The sequence below is a fragment of the Nilaparvata lugens genome, chromosome Y (assembly GCF_014356525.2).
Source record: "Nilaparvata lugens isolate BPH chromosome Y, ASM1435652v1, whole genome shotgun sequence".
Taxonomy (NCBI): Eukaryota; Metazoa; Arthropoda; class Insecta; order Hemiptera; family Delphacidae; genus Nilaparvata; species Nilaparvata lugens.
In genome coordinates, this window is record NC_052519.1 from 84,892 (window position 1) to 112,152 (window position 27,261).

Genomic DNA, 27,261 nt, shown 5'->3' on the forward strand with positions numbered 1-27,261 from the left:
TGTGCAACTAGTGCGCAAAGTGCCACTTTGCTGCACCGAAAGAAACGTTTACGCACGAGCCGTAGGCGAGTGCGGAATGATGGTTTCTTGAGTGCAGCAAAGAAACTTTGCCCACGTATTGCACATTAAATTTTTCCTACAGTTACCATAGAATGTGAAAACTCAGTAATAGACGGTGAACATGTCCTATACCAAATAAAATGTTTGTTTGTGCAAATCTTAAGTTTTTTTAATGCTGATAATAAATATTGCAACCATTCCACAACAGAATTATTTCAAATTCAGTCTAAATGGCAATAGAATGAATATTATTGAGATTGATAAGGACAACAATGAAATTTTGTTACATATTATTACAGTTTTATATAACTTGTAGGTAACCCGGTCTCCGCAAAGGCCTAATTAAAAACTTGACAAAAACTGAAAACTTGAACTACTGAGATCTCAAACAATTTAAAATAACACCAATGTTAATCAATTACTACCATTATAACGTGAACCTCACTATAGAAATTGAATTTAAAATATACCTATAACCATCCTCGGTAAAATGAAGAATCTATATGCATCATTTCTAGTTAATCAGTCCAGTATTTCAGACGTGATTATGCGTCAAACATAATTTTCCTATCCCGTACGTGTATAAGCCAATTCTTCCCTATGTTATATTATAGAAGATTATAATATGTATTGTGAAATACATACCAAATTTCTGAGGTATCCAGGGGTATTTCCAAGAAATGCGACATGCAGAACAACACATGGTGGCTTGGAGGTAACACGTATGATGAAGAACCATGTTTGTACTTTGTCATAACTTTCGCTGAAACATAAAGTAATTTGAGGATGAAGAGTTTCTCGTGAAAGGTTACACACCGCTATTATATCCCACATATTCTACATTATTATTATTAATATTATCTATATATCAAAATTATGTTTGATAACCATTCGTTAAATGATTTCTTCTTTATAGAATATTATTTGAGAGTGATGAAGTGGAAGAAGTGCACACTTGTAAAGCAACCGTTATTTACGCAGCTAGGCCAGGGTCTAACAGCAATCAATAAATTTCTGAACAGCCGAAATCTCCTCCTAAATCCCAATAAGTCAGTACCAGTCCCTTTCTCAACTAGGCAGAGCTTAGCACAAAATTCCTAGGTTTGGTGAATGATGAACATTTGTCATGGAACAAGCATGTAGATCATGTGCTGAAAAAAATATCACCAGGCCTGTTTGCTGTTAGGCGTATGACCAATTGGTGTGGGCTGAATGCTCTGAAAGCAATTTACTACGCATTAGTTCATTCCAATATAGCTTACGGCCTGTGTATCTATGGATACACATCGAAAACAAACTTGGACAAAATATTAGTTCAGCAGAAAAGATCACTCAGAATTATCATGAATATTAAAAGGAGGGAATCTGTGAAACAATTTTTCTATCAGCTAGGCATATTGACAGTCTATGGGCAATATATTTTTGACGTCATAATGTACTTTAAAAATTCACTGATTTAGAAAAGAGAAGTAGTATTCCACATACATATAATACTAGATCAGGAAGAATCGTAAAGAGACATAATTTAGAATTTTTCAAAATGAAGACAACTTTCATGGGAGATGAATATTTTAACATGCTGTCCCGAAATTCAAAGTCCATAGAGGAGTTGACGATTTTTAGATCTAAGCTGAAGAAATATCTGATAGGATTGTCCTTATAATTCATTTGAAGAATTTTCACAGATTTGATTGTGATGAATTTTCATTTCATAATTTCTTTATTCATAAATTTGTACATAAATTTCTTATTGTGTGTTTTGTTATTTTATTATTTATATGACGTTATTCAATGTGTCTGTGCATTTTTTGAATAAAAATATTTGAATTGAATTGAATAGTAAACGACAAACTTTGGTCGAAATTAACTTCAATTAATCAATTAAATTATATTTAGTGCGCGAAAAAAGTTTAGACCAACGATTTTGAAGTGGAGTACAAGTGTGAACTTGTAGAGGGAAGTGAGAACAATATTAGTTTTACACCAGTCACGTGACATGGAACAATCTATCACTGGAACAATTTACCGTGTTCCTAGAAGGTACCCATTGTCTCCTTCAATCATGTTATTATTGTTCTCAGACAGATAAATAGTGTATTCATTTAAATCACTTTTTTGAGTAGCTTAGATTCAAGATTTCTGGGAAGAATTTTTGCACAATTACCGAGAAATAAGGAAAGATTTTTGCGCAAATCCCCCTCCCCCTTCCCCCTCCCCCTCTGCGCATGCGAAAAATCCCCCTCTCCTCCCCCTCTCCCTCTCCCTCTCCCTCTCCCTCTCCCTCTCCTTCTCCCTCTCCTTCTCCCTCTCCCTCTCCCTCTCCCTCTCCCTCTCCTTATCTTATCTCCCCTCTCCCAGTGAGGACGAGGGGGTTGAAAAGAGAGAGAGTGATCTTTCCCTCTCTCTCAGTGAGGGAAAAAAAATTTCCCTTTTTGGAGGAAAAATTCCCTCTCTCTATAGTGACAGATTAAAGTGAATCCATCTAATGCTATACTGACAGATTAAAGTGAATGCTAAATGAGGGAAAAAAATTCTCTACTGTCAAATTAAAGTGAATCCATATTTCTACATCTAATGCTATACTGTCAAATTAAAGTGAATCTGTTACATCTTTATACTGAGTGAATCTGTATAATTTCCCTTTGAGGGAAAAATTCCCTCTCTCTATAGTGACAGATTAAAGTGAATCCATCTAATGCTATACTGACAGATTAAAGTGAATGCTAGATGAGGGAAAAAATAATTTCCCTTTGAGGGAAAAATTCTCTACTGTCAAATTAAAGTGAATCTGTTACATCTTTATACTGAGTGAATCTGTTACATCTTTATACTGTAAAATTATAAAGTGATTGCAAATTAATACAATTGGTTTGCTTTCCACCCGACAGTTAAGAAAAATTTCACAAATTTATATTGAAATTTTCTATGTGCTGTACAAACCGCAGGCGTTACTTTTTTGGTAAGTGTGTTCTCCGAGAATATCTATAGTAAATTTAGTATGAACAAGCATTCCAAAAATGGCTATAGATATCCTCAGACCTATATCACTTGGGGTATCAGCTCTATTGATGTCTTAACAGAGAGAGGTCAATGATCTAAGTTGATCTTTTACATTTTTTATCTGCAATGTCATACAAGCATTTCCAAAGTTCATCGGAATTTGTAACAATAGTTGAGAAATCATTTGCACTACAATAATGTAGATGACCTGTATCTAGTATGTCCAATAATTCGAAAATCTCAGATAAAATTGGAAAATGTACATTTTCTGTTTTTGTTAACGCTTGATCAACATCATCGCCTTGGAATCCTGTTGAAAATTTAATATTTTTTGCAATAGAATCAAATTCATTGAATGAAATTGACATCAAGAGACGAGATAATTTTTTGAATTTAGCAAAGCTAAAACACTGCATGACCTCGATTATGTTATGAACAATAAAATTGATAAGGAAGGAATGTGCACTTAGCTGTAACAGAGTTGGCTCTGAGGGGGCGTATCTCTTGATAAGGTAGGAATGTGCACTTAGCTGTAACAGTTGTGTCTGAGGGGGCGTATCTCGCGTCCTCACTCAATCAAGTCTACACTGATACTAAACCAAAATGTTCGAGGAAATATCTATATATTTGTTTACAACATTTCACTACAACAATACATCATAACTTCATCTTCAATTTTAATCAATTTATCTACAGACAAATTGTATGGACGGTAATAGCACAAATAGTCTCTTATATCGTTCAAATTAACTGTGCTTAGAAAAATGTCTTTCAATTGTTTCGCCAAACTATAATTTTCACTAGATGATTTCTGAATTGCAATTTCGCATTCGTCATACCAGTCTATGCAGTTTTTTAACCTCACTTCCAATTCGTTGTCAGCAGCTAACCACTTTGCCGGATCCATCGTTGTCGAGCGAATGGAGAAAACTATGTGTAGGCTGGCACTATTATAGAATAATTAAACGGTCTTTCTTCATTAATAATTGTAGACAGACAACACGTGCGAGCTTTATGCAGTCTCAGTGCATGCAAGCAATAAACACACTGTAATTCCTTTCCGTTGTAGAAAAATCCATATCGTGCAAAGTTTCTTTTCTGAGCATTCGTATACATAGGCACCAATTTCATACTTTTCATACGAGTATTCTCGCACAAGAAATTATTTGTTTGATACATATTTTTAAACAGCAAAGAATTATAATGTTGGGCACTGTACAACGCACACCTTCCATCGGGTCTATACTTATGTATCTTACATGCATCATAACACCACGAAGTGGTGAAAAAGCTGAAATCGGGCTTGAGAAAGTCCTCCGGTATGCATTGTACGTTAGAATGCAATCTTCTCAAAAACTTTGCTTTTTCAGTTCCTTTTGTAAAAATTTTTTCATAACCTGCGAGGTATTCACGGATAATTGTCTCATTCCATTCCAAATCTCCATCGCTCCATTTTATTTTATGATAGTTACGTTCCAGCCATGTTACGTCGTTAAACAATTTTGTAGTCAATTCCATCTTTGGAAATGGTGATTTGAAATGAAATACAACATAATTATTGCTCTCATCGACAATAGCAAGTTCCTTTACAATAATTTGATTACAAGTTTGCTTAAACCAGTGAAGATCAACCGTAGCAATTTTCGTAGGTGTCTGCTTTTGCACTCCTTTCTGTTCCTCTTCTCGTTTCTGTTCCTCCACCTCTGGCGCCCCCTCCTCCTCCTCCTCCTCTCCCGACTTCTGGATTGGTGTACTGCTTCTCCTTGGTTCATAATAGAAATTTGTTGATTCAATATCGTAAAGTAGCGACGACTGAGTTTGAGCTTTGTCCAAAATATCAGAATCAAGATCACAAAGTATAGAGCGAGTTTGTGGCTTGTCCAAAATATCAGAACACAAAGAATAGGACATGATTCCTGTTCAAAGGTAAAACTGATAATGGCTTACATTTGGCGCAGTACACACCTTATATAACCTGCAGTGATGCACTCTATCAACAAATTACTGAACTTCTTTCACCATGCTCGTGAGTGGCGTGTACTCCATCACACGATCGCTAATTAAAACGCAATACGCGGAAGTATTTGCAGGTACTGCACTATTAAATTCCATTTCAATACGAACATCTGTCGATGATTTCAAATGACTTGGTTGGTGTGAACAATCTACAACAATCAGCGGTGTTGATTCACAAAACGTTTTAAAATCGATTTCTGTTCCGAGTTCGCTATTGATTGAATGATTATAATACGAGGGTGCGAAATCCAGGAACATCCGGTATAAAACTTCCTTCTTACCTAGCAGATTTTCGTATGGATAATACTCACTATTCAAATATACTTTAACATTGTAAATATTACAGCTGTCAAAATTAGATATTGATTTTTTAATTTTATTCTTTCGATCAGTTTGAAATGCAATTATAATATATTTTGGAGTATCAAAATTCGATGTCGTGCGTACTGACCAAGAATGAACAAGTGAATTTTGCAAATTTGGTAATTCACAAATTTCCCAATGGCGGAAACTTAATTTCAGTGGAGTGTCGGCATCGAGCAGTCTCAAAAATTTCAATCGCACATGATCTTCTAAAGTAATGTAGGGCATCCGCCATTGGAGCTTAGTAATTTTTACACTAACCTCTGTACCGGTTGCAGACTCGACGCAATTGAGGTCTGAGGGCGACCTCAATAATACAAGCTCTTGTTTCAAGTTTAAAATTATTCTTTGAAAATCTTCAAAAAATGGAAGGATTAATTTCAACGGCACACAGAAAGTGAATTTATTATCTGTTAGCTCATATCCTGCTCTGTCAAAACCAGCTAAATGATATGTGTTTTTATCAGATGTGTTCTTCACAAGAATAGCTTTAATTGTAGAAGTTAAACCAATTAATCTTGATTTGGAAATTTGTTGACCTGCTAATTCGTATCGTATTTCATCAAAAAGGTTGCCCACTATGTTACTGCTTAATTTATAGTCTGCCGCAACGGGTGCACCAGCCGCTTCAGTTGTTACCCCACTTTCGTTAATCGCAGGGGTTGCCGGCTTTGTACAGCTCACCGTTCCCTCAATTAATATAAAAGATTTGCAAGGTAGAGTATAAACATCCAGTGAATTTATTCCAATTCGAGCTTCATCAGAGTTCTTTATCTCTTGACCCGAATAAACTGTATGTGTATGAAACTGGAATTTGGTTATGTCATTATAAAACTGAAGCTCTGTCTGTACGTCCAGAATATCACTAATTGCGGCCCCTCCTGACATGTCGCCAATCAACTATAAAACCTAATCTTTCCAAAGTTCTCGCACTTTTAGCCGATAACGCCCTATTATTATGTTTACTAGATGTTGACGCTATCGCGACCTTTTCTCTACTAAGGTCCTGATTATGCGTACACGTACTACGTGTACGCGGGTTGAAAATAAGATATCCCATTACTTTTGTTTTTCACGTATGTGCAGTCTAATTGTAATTGTATCTCCGCGGAAATCAATAAACGATCCGTTCTGGTCTGTTACCTTTACATTAATAGTTTGAATTCGACGTGTATTCAAAGGTACATAAATAATTGGAGAGGGTACTTCGTTTATTAAATAACCGCTAGGAACCTTTGGCAAAAATTCGTAGATTATATGTTTTTCTTTTCCGTTAAAGTAACTGCCACATGCTAAATTACATTCAACAAGAATACTGTCAATGCTCGATATGTTAACCAGATGTTTGGAATAATACCATTTATTTGCTTGCAAAACAACATTATCAAAACCGAGTATCTTAGCAATCGAATCAGAACGTGTTAAATCAATAGGCTTATCAGAATAAATTTCAATCTTCATAGTATTTGCATTTGCACGTATAATAAGTCTATTCTTCTTCCCATCAATATTCAATTTATTCTTTAAAGATTTTATAATATCTTCAAGTTCATATGCGCCGGTATCCAACATGATTAACTTATCACCATATTTGAAGCTAGAATTTGTTCCTTTGTTTACATTTGCAATACTATTGTAACTACAAAAATTAATCAGACCAATTTCCCATTCACTATTTTTGTCCAATTCTATAATTTCTTGTAAATGTTCGTAAAGGTTACTTGACTTTGATCTTAACGTTATAACGACCATCTTGAAATGTGTGTTCAACACAAACACTTAATTACAACTGATTTGCAAGAAACAATAACGTGAGATGACCACAAATATCACTATCTAATGGTTGCAGGTGATCCAAATTATAAAATATATTTACTCCATTTTCTTTTTTCCAATATTTGTCCAATTCGTATGGAGGTTGTAAATTTCCAATTGGATCAAAATACCATACATTACTTCCTACCTTCTTATATGCAATCCAGTGTGTCCCCGGTTGGCTGTGCTTGTCCAAATTCACGATCGCATTTTCGTTTTTTAGAATTTTTTTGGGTAATGCATCTAGCATATATATTCCTCTTAAACGAATTTGTAATAAGCTAGCCCAATCCATTAAATCATAGTTACTCAATTCTCCTTCAATATTCATGGTTTTTTCTTGCTCTTCTTTGACCTCTTCCTACTCTTCTTTGTTGTTCTACGTTTCTTAACTTGAGGGAATAAACTCACACCATATGATGATGGTGGGGGTGGGGGTGGAATTAAAAGTCGCCCACCACTAAGCGGGGGGTACGGCTTCAAATAATACCCTTTACCTGCTATATGTTGTTTCAACTGAGCTATAGCCTTGCGTCTAATATCATTAGTATAACTTCTCCTCTCATTCTTCTTCTTCTTCTTCTTTCTCAAAGAACCACCAAAGTAATTTTTAGCTTTCATTACATTCGTAACAAGGTAACTGAGACCTCTCTCGGCTAGGGGAGTTTTCGGATTTTTAAAAATTTCCCACGCTGCGTTCGCTAGAATTCTGTCAGCTTTGGCTCGATTAGAATTATCACTATTTAGTGAATATGCTATATCGTGGGCCTTACAAGCCTGGTCAAGTTTGTTTATTCCAGGATCTCCACGTGCTAATCGCTTTTCAAGTTTGGTTCCTGGTCCGCAATACTGGTAGCCAGGTGCTATGGGGATTTCAAAGGGTGTTACATCGATCAATTTATTTAAAATAGTTGAAGTAATACCTGTAGCAGCCCCTGCCGCCCCCTTAAGTACTTTCGCGGCCGAGCTTAAGAAGCCTCTCCCTCGTTTTCTTCCACTTTGCTTTCTCTTACATACCACCATTTTCATTACCTTTCAACTCAATGGTTGAACATTAACTAAAGTTAATTAATTAATCATTACACTAACTTAATCTAAAAGAAAAATGGAAATTTTCTATTAATTTGGAATAATACTTTGAATTCATCTATTCAGATCATCTATTTGAAATGCATTTCAAAAACAGATGGCCCCATGCGTTATCTCCTATTCTCGATTACTCGCTACTGCTTTTTCCTCTATTACGAAAGCCATGTGAAAGAGAAATCAGTCGTGAGTTCCTTTTTAATCCTGCCTTCCTATACTGCCAGTTGAAGTGAATCCATATTATTCACTTTATATGTCACTTTATATGTGGCTTGCACCCAACTCGAGCCCCCTGGCACGTTGCCGCTTTTTCCTCTATTACGAAAGCCATGTGAAAGAGAAATCAGTCGTGAGTTCCTTTTTAATCCTGCCTTCCTATACTGCCAGTTGAAGTGAATCCATTCTGCTCCTCGGGACGGCCTTGTGAAGGTCGGGGGGGGCGTTGAGCCGACCTTGACACAGTGAGCGATCGGCCGATGTTGTCAGCTCATGCGCATGCTTGCGCGTGCGTGCATACATCAAGCTATATAAAAACACATTTTTAATTTCTTATCACTTAATGCAGCTTGCGTAGTGGAGAGTGATTGAGTGCACTTGTCTACACATACTAGCTGCCGAGGAGGCCTATCACAATTGGCAAGCACTGCATACTCCACAGAGGTTTAGCTCGAGGCTAACATTATTGATTGTAAGTAAAAATTTTTGTTACATTCTCATATTTTTGTGAAATAACACTAAATTGATTTTTATAATATATATTTGGTTACAGTTATTAAATATTTCATTGTTTTTCACAGCATTTTCTCACCTCACTACTCGGTCTCATAAGCAGTTGTGCTCTCGTGAGGGAAACTTACCTGCATCGAGAAAATCATAGCCGAGGAGCTAAGCTGGAACAATACCTGAACCGAGTCGAGGAGCTGAGAGAAGCATATCCGATTATTTCATTTCGTCAAATCAACACATGTAAGTTCATTTTTACTTAAATTTTCCTCTTCTCCGAGGACAATATTGTTCTCCATGTTAGATCCTTCAACAAGGAAGTAAGAGGAGCTCATTTTTCAAACATGAATCTTATCTTGACAGTGTTTTCTATCATCAATGAGATAACGCATTTTAATATTTAACCAACCAGTAGCAAAGTTGATGCATTTCATTTATTTACAATATTGCACACATACTTGATTTTGATCTTTCTTTGTCAATCTTGTTCTAAGCCTGTTTCATCTGAAGAATCTCGTAAAAAATTCCAGATAAGTTTATTTAATTGTTCTTTTGTTAAATGAGCATTGTTTTCTATTATAACCTTCTTAATTCTATTAGAATAGAATAGAATAGAATAGAAAATATATTTATTGATACAAGAAAAAACATAACATGACACTCAATCAATAATAATTTGATGATTACACAAATATATATATTAAGACATGACCTGTTGGTCGTCTGCCAAGTTGAGCTATTTTATTGATTTAAAATTTACATGCAAGTATTTGAAATTGAATTTTATCCAATTTGAAAAATTCCAAATTTTAAACAATTTTGGAATCAATCAACCAAAGAGATCATGGCAACAAAAGTATTACATATGAAATTACATTATACTACATATGCAGGAGTAAAAAAAAAGAAAAGCAGTGAAACCATCAAGTATTATATTCCTGTATTAGCATTTTTCTGTAAGCCCAAGCATTCTTCACAAAACCTATAAGCGCCCTCCAATCACTACCATTCAAAAACCCTACCACCTGATCCTCTGATAGCTCTCTATCGCCTAAATGCGCTCCTCTTATCTCTGCTAGTACTGGACACCTTCCGATAAAATGCATTGTATCCTCCCTTTCCCTCCTATTGCATAACGTACATATGGTCTGAATTCCCTCTCTTCCCACACTACTATTCAAGTACCATAGACCTCCCCTTGATCTGAATATGATTGACTTCTCATTGCGGGTGAGATTGGCTCCTATATAATTATTGTGTTCGGTGATTGGGTTCAAACGTGAATAGACAGTATAATTTACAGATTGCCTTGCTCTTTCTCTCCATTTCTCTCTACATTCGTTTTTTATACATTCATTAATATTATTCAAACTTTGCCTTAGTACATCCCGCATTCCTTCCTCCCATCTTGGCAATTCAATGTTATATTTTTCAGCCTGCTCTTTCCACACTTTATACCATCCTACTTTCTGTTCAAACATTTTCTGTGCAAGTTTTCGTGGCAGCCTGTTTGGTCGCAAAGAAAGGGTTCTTATAATATAGCTGTAATGCATCTCAAACAAATAATGGTGTAAATTATACTTATTGACTTCCAAATAGATGATATAATTGGGTGTTGATTGCGGTAACGAAAATAATTTCTTGATAAAGGCTCTGTGTAACCGTTCTATTTCTTCAAATTGCTTATAGCCCCACACCTGACCACCATAGCTCACAAGAGCTCTTACAACCGCATCAAAAACTACCCACTTACTCTCCATGTTTATTTCATTTTGGGCCACAAAACTATTCCACACATTATTCAATGCAAACTTTGCCACTGACACTCTCTCTCTGACATGCTCACTGAACGCCAACTGAGGAGTGAATGTTACGCCTAGATATTTGTACTTGTTTACAACTCCGATCCGCTCTTCTCCCCAGTACCACCTCTCATGATGGGCCAGTCTCCCTCCCCTTCTCATCACCATTATCTTAGTTTTGTCGGTATTGATTGTAAGTCCCCACGTCTCACAGTAATGTTTCAAACATATTATCATTTTTTGTAAAGCTTTCGGCGTGGATGCAATCAGAATCAAATCATCGGCATACATAAGTCCTTTAATATTCAACTCGTCCACCCATATCCCTTCTTCCATATTATCAAAAATATCATTAATAAACAGGGTGAATAAAATCGGGGACAACAAGCAGCCTTGTTTTAATCCGTTCTCTGTATAGAATGCATTACTCAGCCCATCCTTCTTATTTTGACTATTTTTACACCAAACAAACGCCCGTGTATTCTCATATAATTTCTGGACAATTCTCACAAATTTGCTAGACAACCCAATCTGAGACAACTTATAAATTAAAGCATTACGATCTACTTTATCGAAAGCGGCCTTGAAGTCAACATACAAACAATAAACTCTATCTTTCCTTCTCCTCAGTTTCAAATTGATGATGCTGTATAAACTGAATATATTATCCACTGTACTGTATCCTTTTCTAAATCCCGCCTGTTCCTCATTTATTACTTCATTTTTCTCTACCCATTCGTTTAATCTATTCAGAAAAATCCCTGCGAAAATTTTTGCAAATGCATTGATGAATTGTATGCCTCTGTAATTAGCAACTTCATCCAAATCACCTTTTTTATGAATTGGGAAGATAACCGCTTCCGAAAAATTGTCAGGCACCAATCCTGTATCATAAATATAATTATAAAAATTGAGCAGCAAATTTAAGAATTGATCTGGAGCTGATTTGAAAAATTCTGCCGGTATGCCGTCAGTGCCTGGAGCTTTATTACATTTTGCCTTTTTCAATACCAAATTCAGTTCTTCTTTCGTTATTTTTGCATCTAGTTTTTCGTCCTCTATGAACGGTATGGCATATGCTATTTTATCTGCCTCAACTTCAACGGAAAGTAAGTTTTTAAAATGTTTGACCCAGCTTCCAATATCTATCTGGCCTGTACACTTGAAGGATGTTCTTTTAAACTTTTTCACCGAGTCCCAAAACTGTTTCGAGTCGCGCACATTTTCTAAGCATTTTCTAATATTATCATAATACTCGGCTTTTTTAGTTTTACACAACTGAATGTACTTTTTGTTTTCCTCTGCATAGATTTGTCTAGCTTGCTGACTATTCACCCTTAATTCTATTGATAGACTGTGTAATTATTGCCAGACTACAGTCCAAAACTTCTTTTCATCCCAATTTCATAAAATAAATTGTCCAAATAAAGGTTATGCACGTGCGACTTTTCAATTCTTCACTAATTTCCACGTTGAAACAGAATACAAACACATGAAACAATTGATTTTGAATTTAGAAAGATTAAGATCCGAATTGACAAAAAACAAAATTCATTCTACTTAGCACTAAAAACTGTAAAATAAATATTAATTACTGTATTGTTCCTCATAAAACTAATGAATAAAGCTGATTAAGATCAATTAAAAAATGATAATCAATTAAGGTTCACCAGAGAGTTATGCAAAACTTTTGTTATAATTAGATTTATGAGAAGCAAACCAGCATAATTAATTTCTCACTATAATCCCTCTCATAAACCACGTACAGGGTATAATCTATAAAGTAAATAAATGAAGATCTTTGATATAATTCAATATATTATGTATATTTTGTAATTCAGTTTAATTAATGAGATACTATACTTACAAAGATTGAGCTATCAATGCGATCGTCACTCACCTATAAAAGAAAGAATGAAATTACAACACAAATAAACATTTTTTTACAAACAGCATTAAAAAATACATAACAATTTTGAATGTTTTTCAAGGCTCATTTTTGTTATTACATTGAATTCTATGCATACCTCTCTGTTTGTGATCATGAGGTTTACCAGCATGTAATTTTCCAGTTTACTCAAAGCTTGTAATTTTTCAATTGTCTGCCTACGATTTTATTTATTTATTCATTTATTTATTCGTTGATATAATTACAAATCATATGAATATGATCGGGTAGAACAACAGGCACAGCCCAAAACTATTCTGTTCTCAAATTTTGATAAATAATGAAATGTCCGAACATTTTTTCTAAAGGAACAGAATGGTATTCACTTAATTGATTAAAATGTCTATCTATAATGAATTGAACGCACAAATCTGAAGACTTTAACTCAGACTCCGCACCAAACACATTATCCATCTCAGTACAGTAGCTTGATGTTGTATCAGCAAAGACAAGATCACTACTAACAGATTAGCTTGCTCTAGCTTATTATTATTATTATTATGAAAAGCACACTCTAGCGATAATTTATTGTACTTTATAGTACTCTACTTATATATATATTTGGTTACAGTTATTAAATATTTCATTGTTTTCACAGCATTTTCTCACCTCTCAACTCGAGGAGTCAAAGGTAGTATCTACACCTGAGAGGAATCAATCATACCATAGGCCGCTATCTACACCTGTACCATAGACCGCTATCTACACCTGTACCATAGGCTGCTATCTACACCTCTACACTCGAGGAGATTCACGCATCATCAACACATGTAAGTACATTTTTACTTCGATTTTATCCTCTGAGGAGGAAAATTATGCTCCGAGGACAGTTTTTCTCCTCTGAGCACAGTTTTTCTCCTCCGAGCACAGTGTTTGTCCTCGGAGGATAAAAAACCTTCTACATTATACTGCATGCTTGTGATTTTTTCGCTTCATCTGTATGATGAGCTTCTTCTTCTTCTTCTTTTTTCTTACACTCATCAGCATATAAACAAAACGGTAAATGCATTACTTTTTCAAATGGTTCAACGATAATATATTTACAAAACACACATTGTAGATAGTGATAGTTATGTAAGAAATAACCATTTCTTGCAAAATAGTCTGCTCTATCAGTTAATGGTTTGCAAATGTAACAATGTAGATGGTGTGGAGGTAGTTTTTCAAAGTACTCTCCTTGTACAGATAAATCTTCTGGCATATTAGTAAATGATAAATATCTTTCTTCATATAATCGTAGAATATTATTATCGTAATTCTCATCTTCAATTGTTATATTTCCTTTCCTTCTACAGTTCGGGCTAAATTTTGCATGTTCGTTGACTACACAATCATTTTGATCCCAATCTCCTATACAAACTGAACAAAATACGCAGCGCACAATATCCGGTTCACTTGCGAATACAAAACCGTCTTTCGCCATATTTTCTGCCGACAAATTCTGACTAGTTTTTGTCCATTTTTTATCGAATGTTAATAATCTCAATCTTTCATGTAACATTATCTGTCCTTGTGATAACATCGTGAATGCCAATTCACAACTGATTGTGAATTACATTCCTTTACACATACTATTAATTATTGCCCCTATGCCATCCTGATCATTATTCTTTTGTTTTTTCAGTATCATGCCGAGGGAACGCAGACTTCGTGGGATCAATTCAAGCGCAGTTCGCCATCGCATCAGTTTTGAGGACGAGGATATTGACATTGAGAGTGTGCTTGAGAGGACGAAAACTCGAGTTTTCGAGATAATTAGGGAGCATGCGGCACGGTATGATGCAAATGTTAAGTGGTACATAGTGCTTAACGTTTTATTGTATAAATTAGTGGTGCTGGATGACAAGGTTGATGAGTCTGTTTCATCTCTAATAAATCTACATAGTTACTCCAACATAGCGCTAAACGTGCTTGAGAACTATGAAGATTTTAATGAGCATTTTTTCTTGGCTGTGAGAAAAATCCTCTCATCTTTCGAAAATTTCGTAAGACATGGGAGTGGATGGGTGTTGAAGAAAATTGAATCACTGGATGTGAACGTGATTAAATATAATCCAATATACACATCCAGTTACATTCAAACACCACAGTTTTTGAAAAACAAAAAATGTATTATAAATGTCAAAAATCTCTCTGACGAAAAATGCTTTTTGTGGTCAGTGCTCGCGTATTTCCATCAGAAGCCAAAGGACTCACACTTGACTGTAAAGTATTTGAGCAAGTTTGCTCACACACTTAATACGCGAGGAGTAAATTTCCCGGTGACGACACGCGATATTAAGAAATTCGAAATACTCAATCCGGACATTGCAATTCACGTCATCGCGTATGACAACAAAAAGTTTTTCCCCTACCGTACAAGCATTTTCCGCACGCGTAAACACCAAATTAATCTTTTAATGTTGAAAGGCGATGCAGGAAAAACACATTATTGTTTAGTAAATACCGCAAACGGGAAAAACGGGCTATCGCGTCTTCTCTCCCACCTTTCAAAATGCCACGGTCAAGTACATGTATGCAATTTTTGTTTTCACCGGTTCACATCGAAGAAATCTAAGAATTGTGATGGTAAAGCAAATTTGTTGAAACATATGGAACTTTGTTCCAAGTTTGAATCTCAGCGCGTTTCATATCCTAAACGCGGAGAGACAATTAAATTCAAGAAACTAGGCGCGACGTTGAAGAAAAAGTACACTATTTACGCGGATTTAGAAACATACGTTGTGAATATTGATAATGATGATGATGATGATTCCGATTCTGATGAAGTTACTCGTAGTTACACAAAGAAAACGGCGCGGCATATTCCTTGCGGGTATTGTTTCGTTGTTATAGATGTAAATGGAGAAATCGCCTACGGACCTGTACTCCATAGATCGAGTAGTTTAGACGAAAAAATCATGGAGAAATTTCTTCAGGAAATTACAGATCTTGGCGAAATTTTGTATGAGGATATGAAACGTGAAATTCCGATGCAACATTTGACCGAAAGTGAAGAGCGCGAATTTCAAAATTCAGTAAACTGCGGGCTTTGTGCTGAACCGTTCTCAGAAACCGATATTAAATGTCGTCACCATGCACATGAAACCGGTAATTACCTATGTGCAGCACATGTTTCTTGCAATTTAACAGCTCGTACTCCGGAGTACATTTCGTGTTATTTTCATAATTTCTCCGGTTTTGATTCACATTTTATTCTGAAAGCGCTCGGTAAATGTAAAAAAGAAATTTCCTGCATCGCAAATACGTCAGAGAGATTTTTGACACTTTCAGTAGGCAAAATTAAATTTTTAGATTCCTACAAGTTTATGTCTGAATCCTTGGAAGTATTGGTGCGTAATTTGGTAGAAAGTACAGACATGGAAAAGAAGTTCGAACGATTATTTTCGGTGTTTCATGATCCACCTCGCGAACACAGACAGCTCTTGTTGAAAAAAGGAGTATATCCCTACTCGTACATGAGCTGTCCCGAAAAATTCGCGGAAACATCGCTCCCTCCCATTGAATGTTTTCATAACGACTTAACTGATACACCTCTGTCTCGCGAAGAATATGAGCATGCGCAAAGAGTGTTCTCAACATTCAAGCTGAAAAATCTGGGTGAATATCACGATTTTTATTTATGTTTGGACGTAATGCTATTAGCGGTAGTTTTTGAATCCATGAGGTCTACGCTTTTTAGCTCATACGGCCTCGATGTGACCCATTTTCTTTCCCTCGCGGACTTCACCTGGAATTGCATGTTGAAGTACACTAAAGTCGAATTGCAATTACTTACAGATCCGGACATGCATCTCATGTTCGAAGCGGGAATGAGAGGCGGGGTCTCATTTATCGGTAAACGTTATTGTGAGGCGAATAATAAACATCTACCTGAGACATACGATCCCTCAAAACCATCTAATTATCTCCTTTACGTGGATGCTAATTCTCTTTACGCGGATGCTATGAGCAGACCCCTCCCTTTTGGGAATTTCAAATTCCTCACAGAGGAAGAAATTTCCAAACTTGATTTCGCGAATTTGGACAGCAATTCAGGAACTGGTTACATAATTGAATGCGATCTCGAGTACCCGAAAGATTTACACGATAAACATGCCAGCTTCCCTCTCGCGCCGCTACACTTAACTCCCCCGCGGGACTTGTTCTCCGAGTATCAGACAAATGAGAACGGTCAGGGAGTGACCAGAAAACTCATGAACACACTTTTTAACCGTGAAAAGTACATTGTACACTATGTCAATTTAAAACTCTACCTTCAGCTCGGTTTGAAATTATTGAAAGTGCATCGCGTAATAAGCTTTTCCCAATCTCCCTGGCTGAAAAGCTACATCGACTTCAATATCCGGAATAGACAGAACGCGAAAAATAAATTTGAGGTATCTTTCTTTAAGGCCTGTTGCAATCTTTGTTTTGGTAAGACTATACAATCAGTTCGGAAACACATTAATGTTAAAATTATTACAGACGAAAAACGATTAGACAAGTACATTTCAAATCCGTTATGCAAACGCTGGCAAATAATTAGTCCGGACGTGATCGCGGTTTTCTCTCGTAAATTGGAACTTAAAATGAACAAACCTGTCTATTCCGGCTTTTCCGTACTGGAGTTGAGTAAATTCCATATGTACGATTTTTTCTATTGCAAATTACAAAAAATCGTACCCTGGAACCGCGTAGAACTCTGTATGACCGATACCGACAGTTTTCTTCTAAACCTAAAAGTAGAGGATGTGTATCAGTTGATCAAAGATAATTTGAACCTATTCGATACTTCAAACTATCCACCTGCCCACCCTTGCTTTTCCATGGAGAGAAATAAAGTTGTAGGTAAGTTTAAGGATGAAACGGGCTCAAGGCCGATCTCTAAATTTATAGGTCTTAGATCGAAACTTTACAGCTTTTTAGTTGGTAATGAGAATGATGACGAGGTTGTAAATAAATGCGTAGCAAAAGGTGTAAAGTCAGCGGTTAAATGTAGAAAACTTAATTTTAATTTGTATAAGAAATCATTGTTTGAACGTAGTGTACATGTAGAAAAATTTAGTATGTTAAGATCCTATAACCATAGTATGTTTCAGGTCGAATGTGCTAAGGTCTGTTTGAGTCCTTATGACGATAAGAGATACATTGCAGAAGATGGTCTGAATACTCTCCCTTTCGGTCATTATAGTCTCAACACTTCAACTGATTGATCAGTATGTGTCGTGACAATCATCCAACACCACTAATTTGATTTGTCTGTTGTAAATATCATGAATATTATTAGATCTAAGCTAGCTTTAGAGCTTCATAGCGTGCCGCGTGTGAACTATCCCACTCGCAAGTATGAACTGAAAAGTGAAAAAGATCTCCTTCAAGCAGACCTTATTGAAATGATAAGTTTATCACGTTTTAATAAGGGTTATAAATATATCTTAGTTGTTATTAATTGTTTTACAAAATTTGCATATTGTGTACCATTAAAAGACAAGACAAGTCAATCTGTATTTAACGCTCTCCAACCAATTATTTCTAAAAATAAGGGCATTAAGCTGTTCCAAACAGATCAGGGAACAGAATTCTTCAATTCAAAAGTTAAAGCATTATTAGATAAATATAGTATTAAACATTACCATGTTTTTACCGATAAGAAAGCCTCCATAGTTGAAAGGTTTAATAGAACACTTAAAGCAAAAATTTATAGATATTTAACTGAGCACGGAACAAAAAACTGGTTAACCAATCTAGACAGTTTGGTTCAAAATTATAATGCTACAGTGCACAGTTCAATTAGAATGAAACCTAAAGATGTGGGGAAAAAAGATCGTACACATGTTTTATCGTCATTGAATTCTGCATTCAATAGACGATATAAATTGAAAAATTCAAAACCAAAATTTAAGCTAGGCGATATCGTGCGAATCTCGAAGAAACGATTATTTTTCGATAAATCTTATAACATAAACTGGAGCGCAGAGTATTTTGTGATTCATTCTATATTTCCTTCCAAACCTATAACCTACTCACTGAGAGATCTAAACGGTGAAGTAATTAGTGGTCGGTTTTATGCAGAAGAAATTAAAAAAACGCAATTAAACGAAACGGAGAGACAAGTGTATTTGATTGAAAAAATATTAAAATGTGATAAAAAAGGATTGTTAGTGAAATGGATTGGATTTTCTAAACCTAGCTATATTAGTAAAGATCAATTATTAGATGAAAAATAATCTTTTGTACTCAATTGTAAATAACATGTACATTTATTGTAAATAATCTATCGAAGATTTTATTGTAAATATCATGATGTACATTTGTTGAAAATATATTAGAAGTATTATTTGTCATCATCAAACATTGGTTCTCATTTCGTAATATAAGAATCTTTTGAACATCCATAATCTGTCTGATGAGGAGGAGAGGAGGTGGAGAGTGTTGCCCTGCATTCCAATCTCTGGGAAACGCCTCTCTCACACATGTAGCGTCATCATGACCTCGGTCATTGTTCTAACTATTGTAAAAATTTTCAGTGGCTTATCAGATCACGTACTGTACGTTTGTAATCATGAGCCAATTACCAATTGTTAACTTTGATACCTTAATTACAAATAAAGAAAAGCCTACATTTTGTAAAAATGGGAATCTGCTACCTCACAATGCGCGAATGTTAATTATATCTCCTAGTGCTGGAGGAAAAACAAATCTCTTATTTAATTTAGTATTTGCTGAAAATGGTTTAAAATTTAAGCACATTTACTTATTTAGTAAAAGTTTATATCAACCAAAATATGTCTTTTTAAAACAGGTATTTGCAGGTTTGAAAAATATCGGTTTTCACATGAAAGATGATGTGAGCCAAATTCCCCATCCAAACCGTATCCCTGAATATAGCTTGGTAATTTTTGATGACTTGCAACTGAGTAATGTGCCACAGATTAGAGAATATTTTACAATGGGTCGTCATTGTAATATTGATACTGCATATTTAATTCAGAGTTATGGTGCCACACAGAAACATTTCACTAGAGATAACGCAAATATGATAATAATTTTTAAGATGGATTTATTGAGTCTCAAATTAATTCACAGAGATCATGTTGGAGGAGATATGTCTTATAAAGATTTCAGTAAACTTTGTCATACAGTTTGGAATCGTAAACCGCATAACTTTCTTACAATTTTAAAAGAATGTACTATAAAGGAAGGAAAATATCGGGATTCACTGGACACGATACTTTCCCCTCAGTAGAGTATAATTCTTTGTGCAGTCATGTTGTCTAAAACACATAAGAGTAGGAGGAGGAGGGGGAGGAAGAGGAGAGGAAATAGCTTAGTAAATAACAGGAAGGAGAATTTAATAGAAACGATTAAGACATTACGAAAGGTGATTAGTGACAAGCATAAAAGCCTTATTAATTTTGAAAAACGAACGGATGAATTCAATAGGAAATCTCTTTCGCCATTAATTGAACCTATAATTGAATTGGGAAAAACCAAATCTACATTGCATTCTAATCATGATTTTACACCTAAAAAGGAAGAAGTAAAAGAGGAACAAGAGAGTATGGAAATTGATAATGAAGATGATGATGATGATGAGTATGAAGATGAGGAAGAGGGAGAGGAGGATGGTGATGATGATGATGATGATGATGGGAGTTCACTTGGTGCTAGCAGAATCAATGATTTGTTGAGCAAATACCTAACAGTGTTTCATAACGAAAAGTTGAATAATTCAATTACTTATGGAGTTTCATACAAACATCAAAGTGAAAAGTATTATATCGGTGATATACAGGTAATATTTGATAATGGATATATAGATGTTGATAAAGAAAGAATTCAATTAACTCGCGGATTACTCGAATTATTATTCAAAGCGAGACCAAACAGAAATCTTTATAATAATGATGACCTTGACAAGTACAAACGTATCTTATTACTTACTGGCGTACATTTAGATCGAAGAGGCTATGTTAAACGTAATCATGGAATTAAATCGCAATTGATTCAGAAATTATTTCCCAGTAAAAAACTTGTTAAAAAGAAGGGACAAGGTTTGTTGAATTTTGCAAAAAATATTTCTCATGAAAGAAATTACCAATACTTTGATAGTTTTGATGAACTAGTGGAAAGATTAAATTTACTCTATTCCTCAAAAGCTTCTGGGAATTCTGCTCATGATGTTGAGATTTCATCTATACTAGAAGAGCTCAGAGAAGCAAAACTAATTATTTAGTGTCACGATGACCTTGCATCGATTCGGACGGATTGAAACACCTACTGCTACCGCTTCAACTGCTGAGGTTTCCTGTAATATTGATGTCATAACACAGACTATAATTGATTCAATAAATCAGCAGGGAATCAGTGAAGCTGTTAAAAGTTCATTACAGAATTTTAGTGCAAATATTGATAAAGTTATCATAGAGAGAACACAAACTCTACAGAGTGCATTAGGAGAAGTGAAAAATTTATCAGATACCTTTTCAACCCAGTTGGTTAGTATTGACAAAAATAAGGTTGATAAATCTTATTTGGACAAAAAATTGAAAGCCATTTCTGATAAAATTAAAAATTTAGAGATCTTGGACAGAAACTATCTTAACACTAAACTGAAACAGCTTAGTACAGAAATTTTTACTAAAGTAAATGAAACACAACCGTCAGTAATTGATAATAAATATTTAGATACTGTTTTGGAGAAATTGACTAGTAAAAATATAACTAAGGAAGAATTTGAAAAAAGATTATCTGGAATGGCAGACGCAATAAAAGCTACTATTTTTGATGGGATTAAACAATTCGTTACAAAGGATGCTGTTAATGCTCTGATTAAACAAATTAATGAGCAATATGCACAAAAAACTGATTTAAAAGATTTTATTAAGAAAGATGAATTGGATCTTGCTGTTAAAAAGGTTAATGATGAACTAACAACCTTGATTACAAATTCTGAAAAAGATACTGTGATGAGACTGCAATGTTCACCCGCTTTTATAGATTATTTAAAATTATTCATTCACAAAATGGCCTACGATATTGTAAGGAATTACGCAAAAGTTAGTTTTAATATGAATTGGATAGAGGCTAAACAACATAATTTGACTGAGGAACAGGTGGGAGATTTGATTACATCGAAAATGGGTCTTGGTCAATATGCTGGGTTTGTATTAGCCCCAAAAGAAAATCTATAACGAGCGGTAACAATTTAATTGTAAGCATAGCTGGCAAGGGAAAGCAGAGCTGGCGAGGGAAAGCAGACTTCGTAGCATCCAATTCAACTGCTAGTAGTAGCGAACGATCGATCATAGTGGAGAACGGAATGAATTCTCTATTCTCTCTTTACTCCTCATTCGTAAAATGCTGTACTCCGCTACGCGGAAAGAGGCATATGCTCGTATACGGATGACGAAGTAAAGGAGAGCAAACTCAACACACATGGCTTTTGCAGCAACGCGCGAGGAGGCCCGAATTGGGTGCATACCAGTCTGCTACTTGTGTGAGAGAGAAACACATAGGAGCGCATTACCATTTCTCTCTCTCTATAACCTTGGCACGAGCGATGGATTTCACTACGTAACATCACATTAGATAAGGAAAGTATAGCACGCGTCGAATTGCAGCAACAGAAGGTGTCATTTGCTTTGAAACGTTCGAACTGATAAGACGATAAAATGAGTGCTTATTTCGATTGCGCAAGCTTTAATGAATTTTCAATTGATGCAGACCCGCAAGCAAATTGGGGTTTTGACCATTTGGCTTACGATTGGTTCACTGTAACCAATGTCACATTTCCTGATAGTGGTGAAATTTGCATACACATAATTGATATTGATAGTGAAGGAGACTTTAAAGAGGTTATCAACTTGCCCAATGAGTATTCTCTAGTCTTAAACAAGCATAAACTTAAAAGTTTTCTTTCACGCTCGTGGGAACTTAATGTCAGTGGAAATCGAATTTTCCTAAGAGAACTGTACCAATATTGATGATACTAAGACACAGACAAGCGGTAGGGAAGCGACTTTTACAGAGCTGAACAGTTCCCAATCCCCACCAAACGCCCTGTGATCGGTACGGCCAGATTGTCAATTGTTGTCGACTTATAGATCTGTAAGGAACTGAGTACTCAAAGTAAAATAAAAATCCGACTCTTTAAATTGAACATTTCTTTACTCGATGCTTAGTCATCACTGACTGATCAAAAACCAAATAACAAACTTTTATTTTAAGCGTTGCCAGGCAACGAAAGTGAATTATACCCTTCACAGATCCACAAACATGGCTGCCTCAATTGAGCTTCCCGCCAAGTGCTAGTTGCGTAGCGTTATTCATATTTGCAAACAAAAGGAATAGTTCAGCATAAACCCAACGAAGAATTATTCAAGTTTACCCAGGAAACGTCATGAGTGATGATATTGTGCATGAATGGTGTCGGGAAATTGAAGACGTCAGTTGAAATGACTTACAGAATCGTTGATCCCCAAACTCAAGACATGACTTTGAGGGCAGAGCTTCTAAACTAATGTGGAGCTCCAAAACAATGTCATAGCCCACTTGAACTCCTTTAGCGGCAGCATTTTATGAAGAGGGTTTTGGTAGGTTGGTTCACTGCTATGGGAAATGCCTCAACCTTCACGGCAACTATATTGAAGAATAATCATAAGTGTAGGTGAAAAATCATGAGTGTAACTTTTAGTGAAAAATTTATTCTTTTATACATTCGTCTTTTGTTCATGGTAATTCGGAGGTTGAAAGAGGTAAGACTCTCGTATATTTGATAGATCTCAATACAATATAATGTTTCATTTAGTTATAAGTTATAATATAACTCATATTGAATTATATTATATTGTTGAACTGAGGTGTTTACCTTTAATTGAGATAGCATAGCGAACTGATTCAGTCGGAGGCCAGTCACTGGACACATAATATTCTATATAGATGTGATTTGACCACGGCAACACTAGGCATAGATCCACTGCTTCATCTTTCAAGTAAACAGACTGAAAAATTAAATAATTTTTTTTAATCAAACAGTATAATTGATCTCATTATAATAAAAATTAATTTATAGAATCATTCAACACCCAATCTTCCAGAACAATACATCAAGCTTAAGCCCAAAACGGTTACAATTCTAATTTACACGACAGTCCAAATTTAGCTAAGTGATGTGTCACACATTTCTCAATTACACACTTCAATATACAATACAATAGTATACAAACAAAAAACACAGATTATTGAATTTCATAATACTTTTAAAATAAATTATGAGAATGAAATATCATAGGATTCTATTACTAGAGGTTAGGTGAGTGTCCCAACTTCACAAAATGTTTTTAAATAGGGTAAGCTACACAACTTTTTACAATTTATTAAGTAGTTTTATGTTGAAATGTTGAAGATTGAAGAAATTAAACTTACCTTAACAAAATATCCCTCACGCATTCTACAACACAAAACACTGGAAAGAGTTACATTCAGAGAGTCTTCACTCTGTTTTTTGGTTAGAAGTTGAGGTTCTCTGTTTCCATCAAACCTTCGATTTCTGAAATAAATCACAAGTAATTCTTAATCACAATTTCTCATACACAATAATTTTAAAGATGTAATGGTTACTATCGTTCTTGAAAATCTGGACAAATATTTTAATGGCACTTATCAAAAGCAGTTATTCTGAACAAGATATTCCAATACATTTTTTTCACTCAGGCCTATTTCAGTACTATAATTTTCAAAATCTCATTCTTTTAAAATTTATTACAGCGGTTATCAAACTAACCTTCTTTCATTATAGCCGTGCTCCTAATCTCTAATTAATTTATTAATAATCTCTAATATAATTGATTGAATAATTCTTCATTTCATACTTAATTATTGATATGATAGTTGATAGTTAACCTGTACAGAACAGTTTTATTTGGTCGATAAAACTGAGATTTTCTATATTTGCTGTCTTGTATCCCAGCCTACATCCATAGAGAAAAGATAGCATAAGAAGATATCCCATGGTATAGGTCGTGTATGTTCTAAATTTCAAACCGGTTACTGTAGACTGCTGTCTATTATTACTGTTTTGTTGGGAATGTAAGAGTGTAAGAATGGCACAGTATGAGAGACTACCAGCGTCACAGAGCTTCACCAAAAATAACTACTATCGGCTTGAATTAACATTGAAAATTGGATATGTGAAGCCCTGGGATATTGGCTATTTTGAATCCAATGTAAATCATCCATAGCTCCCAACCGTAGATTCAAATAGTTTAAACAGGTTAATAGTTGAGTGGAGATTTTAAAAGCAATTATTATATATTTTTCTTGTTATAGAATTTGGGGCTAACAAAGTCCCCCCCTCCCTCCCACCGTTACAAATGATGTCAGGGGTGGGGTAGTGTTATAGATACCTCCACCCATTACAGTCGTATATAGGACTATCGGCTTGAGTTAACAGTGGAATTTGGAACAAAAACGGCCTTTACCGTGGGATAACTTCCTATACTATCTTTTCTCTATACTGCAACTAACGTGTAGTAACCCTCACTAACGTTTAAAAACCCTCATTATAAAACTGTCGTATCAACTACTCGATACGTCAACCAGCTACCAATAACGGTTCCATTAACACTAGCGTATTTCTTATACTCGTTGTTGAACCTTTCAATTTACTAGAGATTGCTGATAGTGAAGTAACTGTTGAATCTCAAGGTCATGGTCATAATATCCATATTTTTCATGAACAGAATACATATAACATATTGACAATTGTCATACAATTCATTCAAGTACCTATTATGAAATATGAACTAAACTTATAACAATAAATGAAATATTCTAAAAATGAATCATGTTATGAAGACATTATTAATAGATTACCTGACACACCATTCTCCCTTGGATAACTCTCCACTGTATGGTTCAATGCCCAATCCTCCTTTCATGAAAGACCAAGTCAGAAAGGATATCTGGTAAATATTCATTTTTCCTGGCATATCCTGTTAATAATACTACACGTTAATAATAAATAATAAATGGTTAATAATGCAAGATTATTTGTTGAATTTCCAAACATATTCATATTTTATACATTGCGTTCATTATGTCGCATTCATAGTGCCTGAAATTAATTTATTTGCTAAATTAATTATTGCTAAAACCTACACACTATTCCTTCTATGGAATTTTCATTCATAAAATTTTCATCAAAAGAATAATATCACAATTATTTTCCTTTATTTTGCTTGGAACATAGTTTTGTTTTCCTATCTCTTGCTTGGTATTGGCTTGGAATTCAAATATACTAGGTGAGTATTCAAGAAAAAGGTAGAAGGCTGTCCCCTTTAAAAAATGTAGGGCTGTGCTCTAAATTAGTCCACTTGTGAAAAAAGGTGTATTTTTATTCTATACTAACGTTCATTCTTGTTCAAAATAATCAATTATATTCTATTTGACAAGAAAATATATTTTTTAATAGTTTAAAATTAATTTTCATAATTGATATTGAATATTTTGGTTTCTGAATAGTTGAAAAACGATCTAGCAGAGTTGCAAAGGTAGAAAAGGATCTGGTTTTTCGAATGATAGACAATGATAGCAACACCAATATTAATGGAACACTGCCATTATAACGTGGGCCTCAATATAAGTAATGATGATCATTAGTGGAGAAGCATGAAACTATAATTTGAAGAATTGCATTGGTTTTGCATCGTCTACGGTTTGGGAACATTTTTCTTGGGGATAAATGGAAGAGACTCGTTTTTAGAAATATGGCATTAATCACACACTAAGGCTGGATTTCACCATATTCACGCTAACGCTTCGTTAAGTAATCTCAAGTTAACAGTAACTGATAATTTTAACCAAAGATTAAGGAATTTGATTTCATCAGCGAAAATATGTCAAAACTAACGCTGCGTTTCTAAACAAGAGATTAGAATGGATGAAAGTAGCAGTGAGCTGCCATAACAATGGGCGAACAGTGTGTAAACAACTTTTTACTCTGTTGAAGAGATTTTAACTAGTGACTCTCATCCATAATATTATGAGTTATAATTTAATTATAGTTTTTATAATGTAAGTTAATCTGACCTGTACTTGATCCTATTATTAATATTGTGATATTTATATCAAGTGACTTTTGTCAATGCAATTTTGTTTGTGACAATAAAAAATTCTTGATTCTTGATTTTTGACAAGAAAACATAACCTGGAAAATTATCAATGTTTGGGAAGATAGAGAAATCGTCAGGAAAGGATAATGGTGAAATAGAGCCTAAATCTGTAGGCAGCTAAAGATGAGTGAGTACTGACCGGAAATACAACGGCAGGTGGTGATGGAATATAGGAGCCGGTAGTAGCCGATGCAATGAACTGCATGAGTTCTACATAGGGAACCAAACCCAGCGCGCAGTGCGGATGGAACTGACTGCCCACATGCAGGAAGGATACAGCCACTGCATTGTT

At 35.0% G+C, this 27,261-nt stretch overlaps 1 protein-coding gene across 1 annotated transcript; it reads right to left on the minus strand.

Annotated features, from left to right (window-relative positions):
- Positions 1–638: 638 nt before the first annotated feature.
- LOC120355200 lies at positions 639–27,253 on the minus strand. Its single transcript, XM_039443533.1, has 5 exons — positions 27,109–27,253; positions 25,672–25,790; positions 24,223–24,346; positions 23,666–23,798; positions 639–823 (listed from the first exon to the last, which is right to left on the minus strand). Exons 1-5 carry the CDS (start codon positions 27,172–27,174, stop codon positions 669–671), a joined length of 597 nt encoding a protein of 198 aa, XP_039299467.1. The 5' UTR covers positions 27,175–27,253; the 3' UTR covers positions 639–668.
- Between the last annotated feature and the right edge of the window lie 8 nt (positions 27,254–27,261).

Bases quoted from the DNA above. Each gene is read 5' to 3' on its own strand.
- LOC120355200 (XM_039443533.1), bottom strand. From the start codon at position 27,174: ATGCAGTTCATTGCATCGGCTACTACCGGCTCCTATATTCCATCACCA. The intron at 24,347-25,671 runs GTAATCTATTAA...GATTTATTTCAG, and splicing joins AAGGGAGAATGGTGTGTCAG to AAATCGAAGGTTTGATGGAA. The intron at 23,799-24,222 runs GTAAGTTTAATT...TTAATTTTTCAG, and splicing joins GTGAGGGATATTTTGTTAAG to TCTGTTTACTTGAAAGATGA.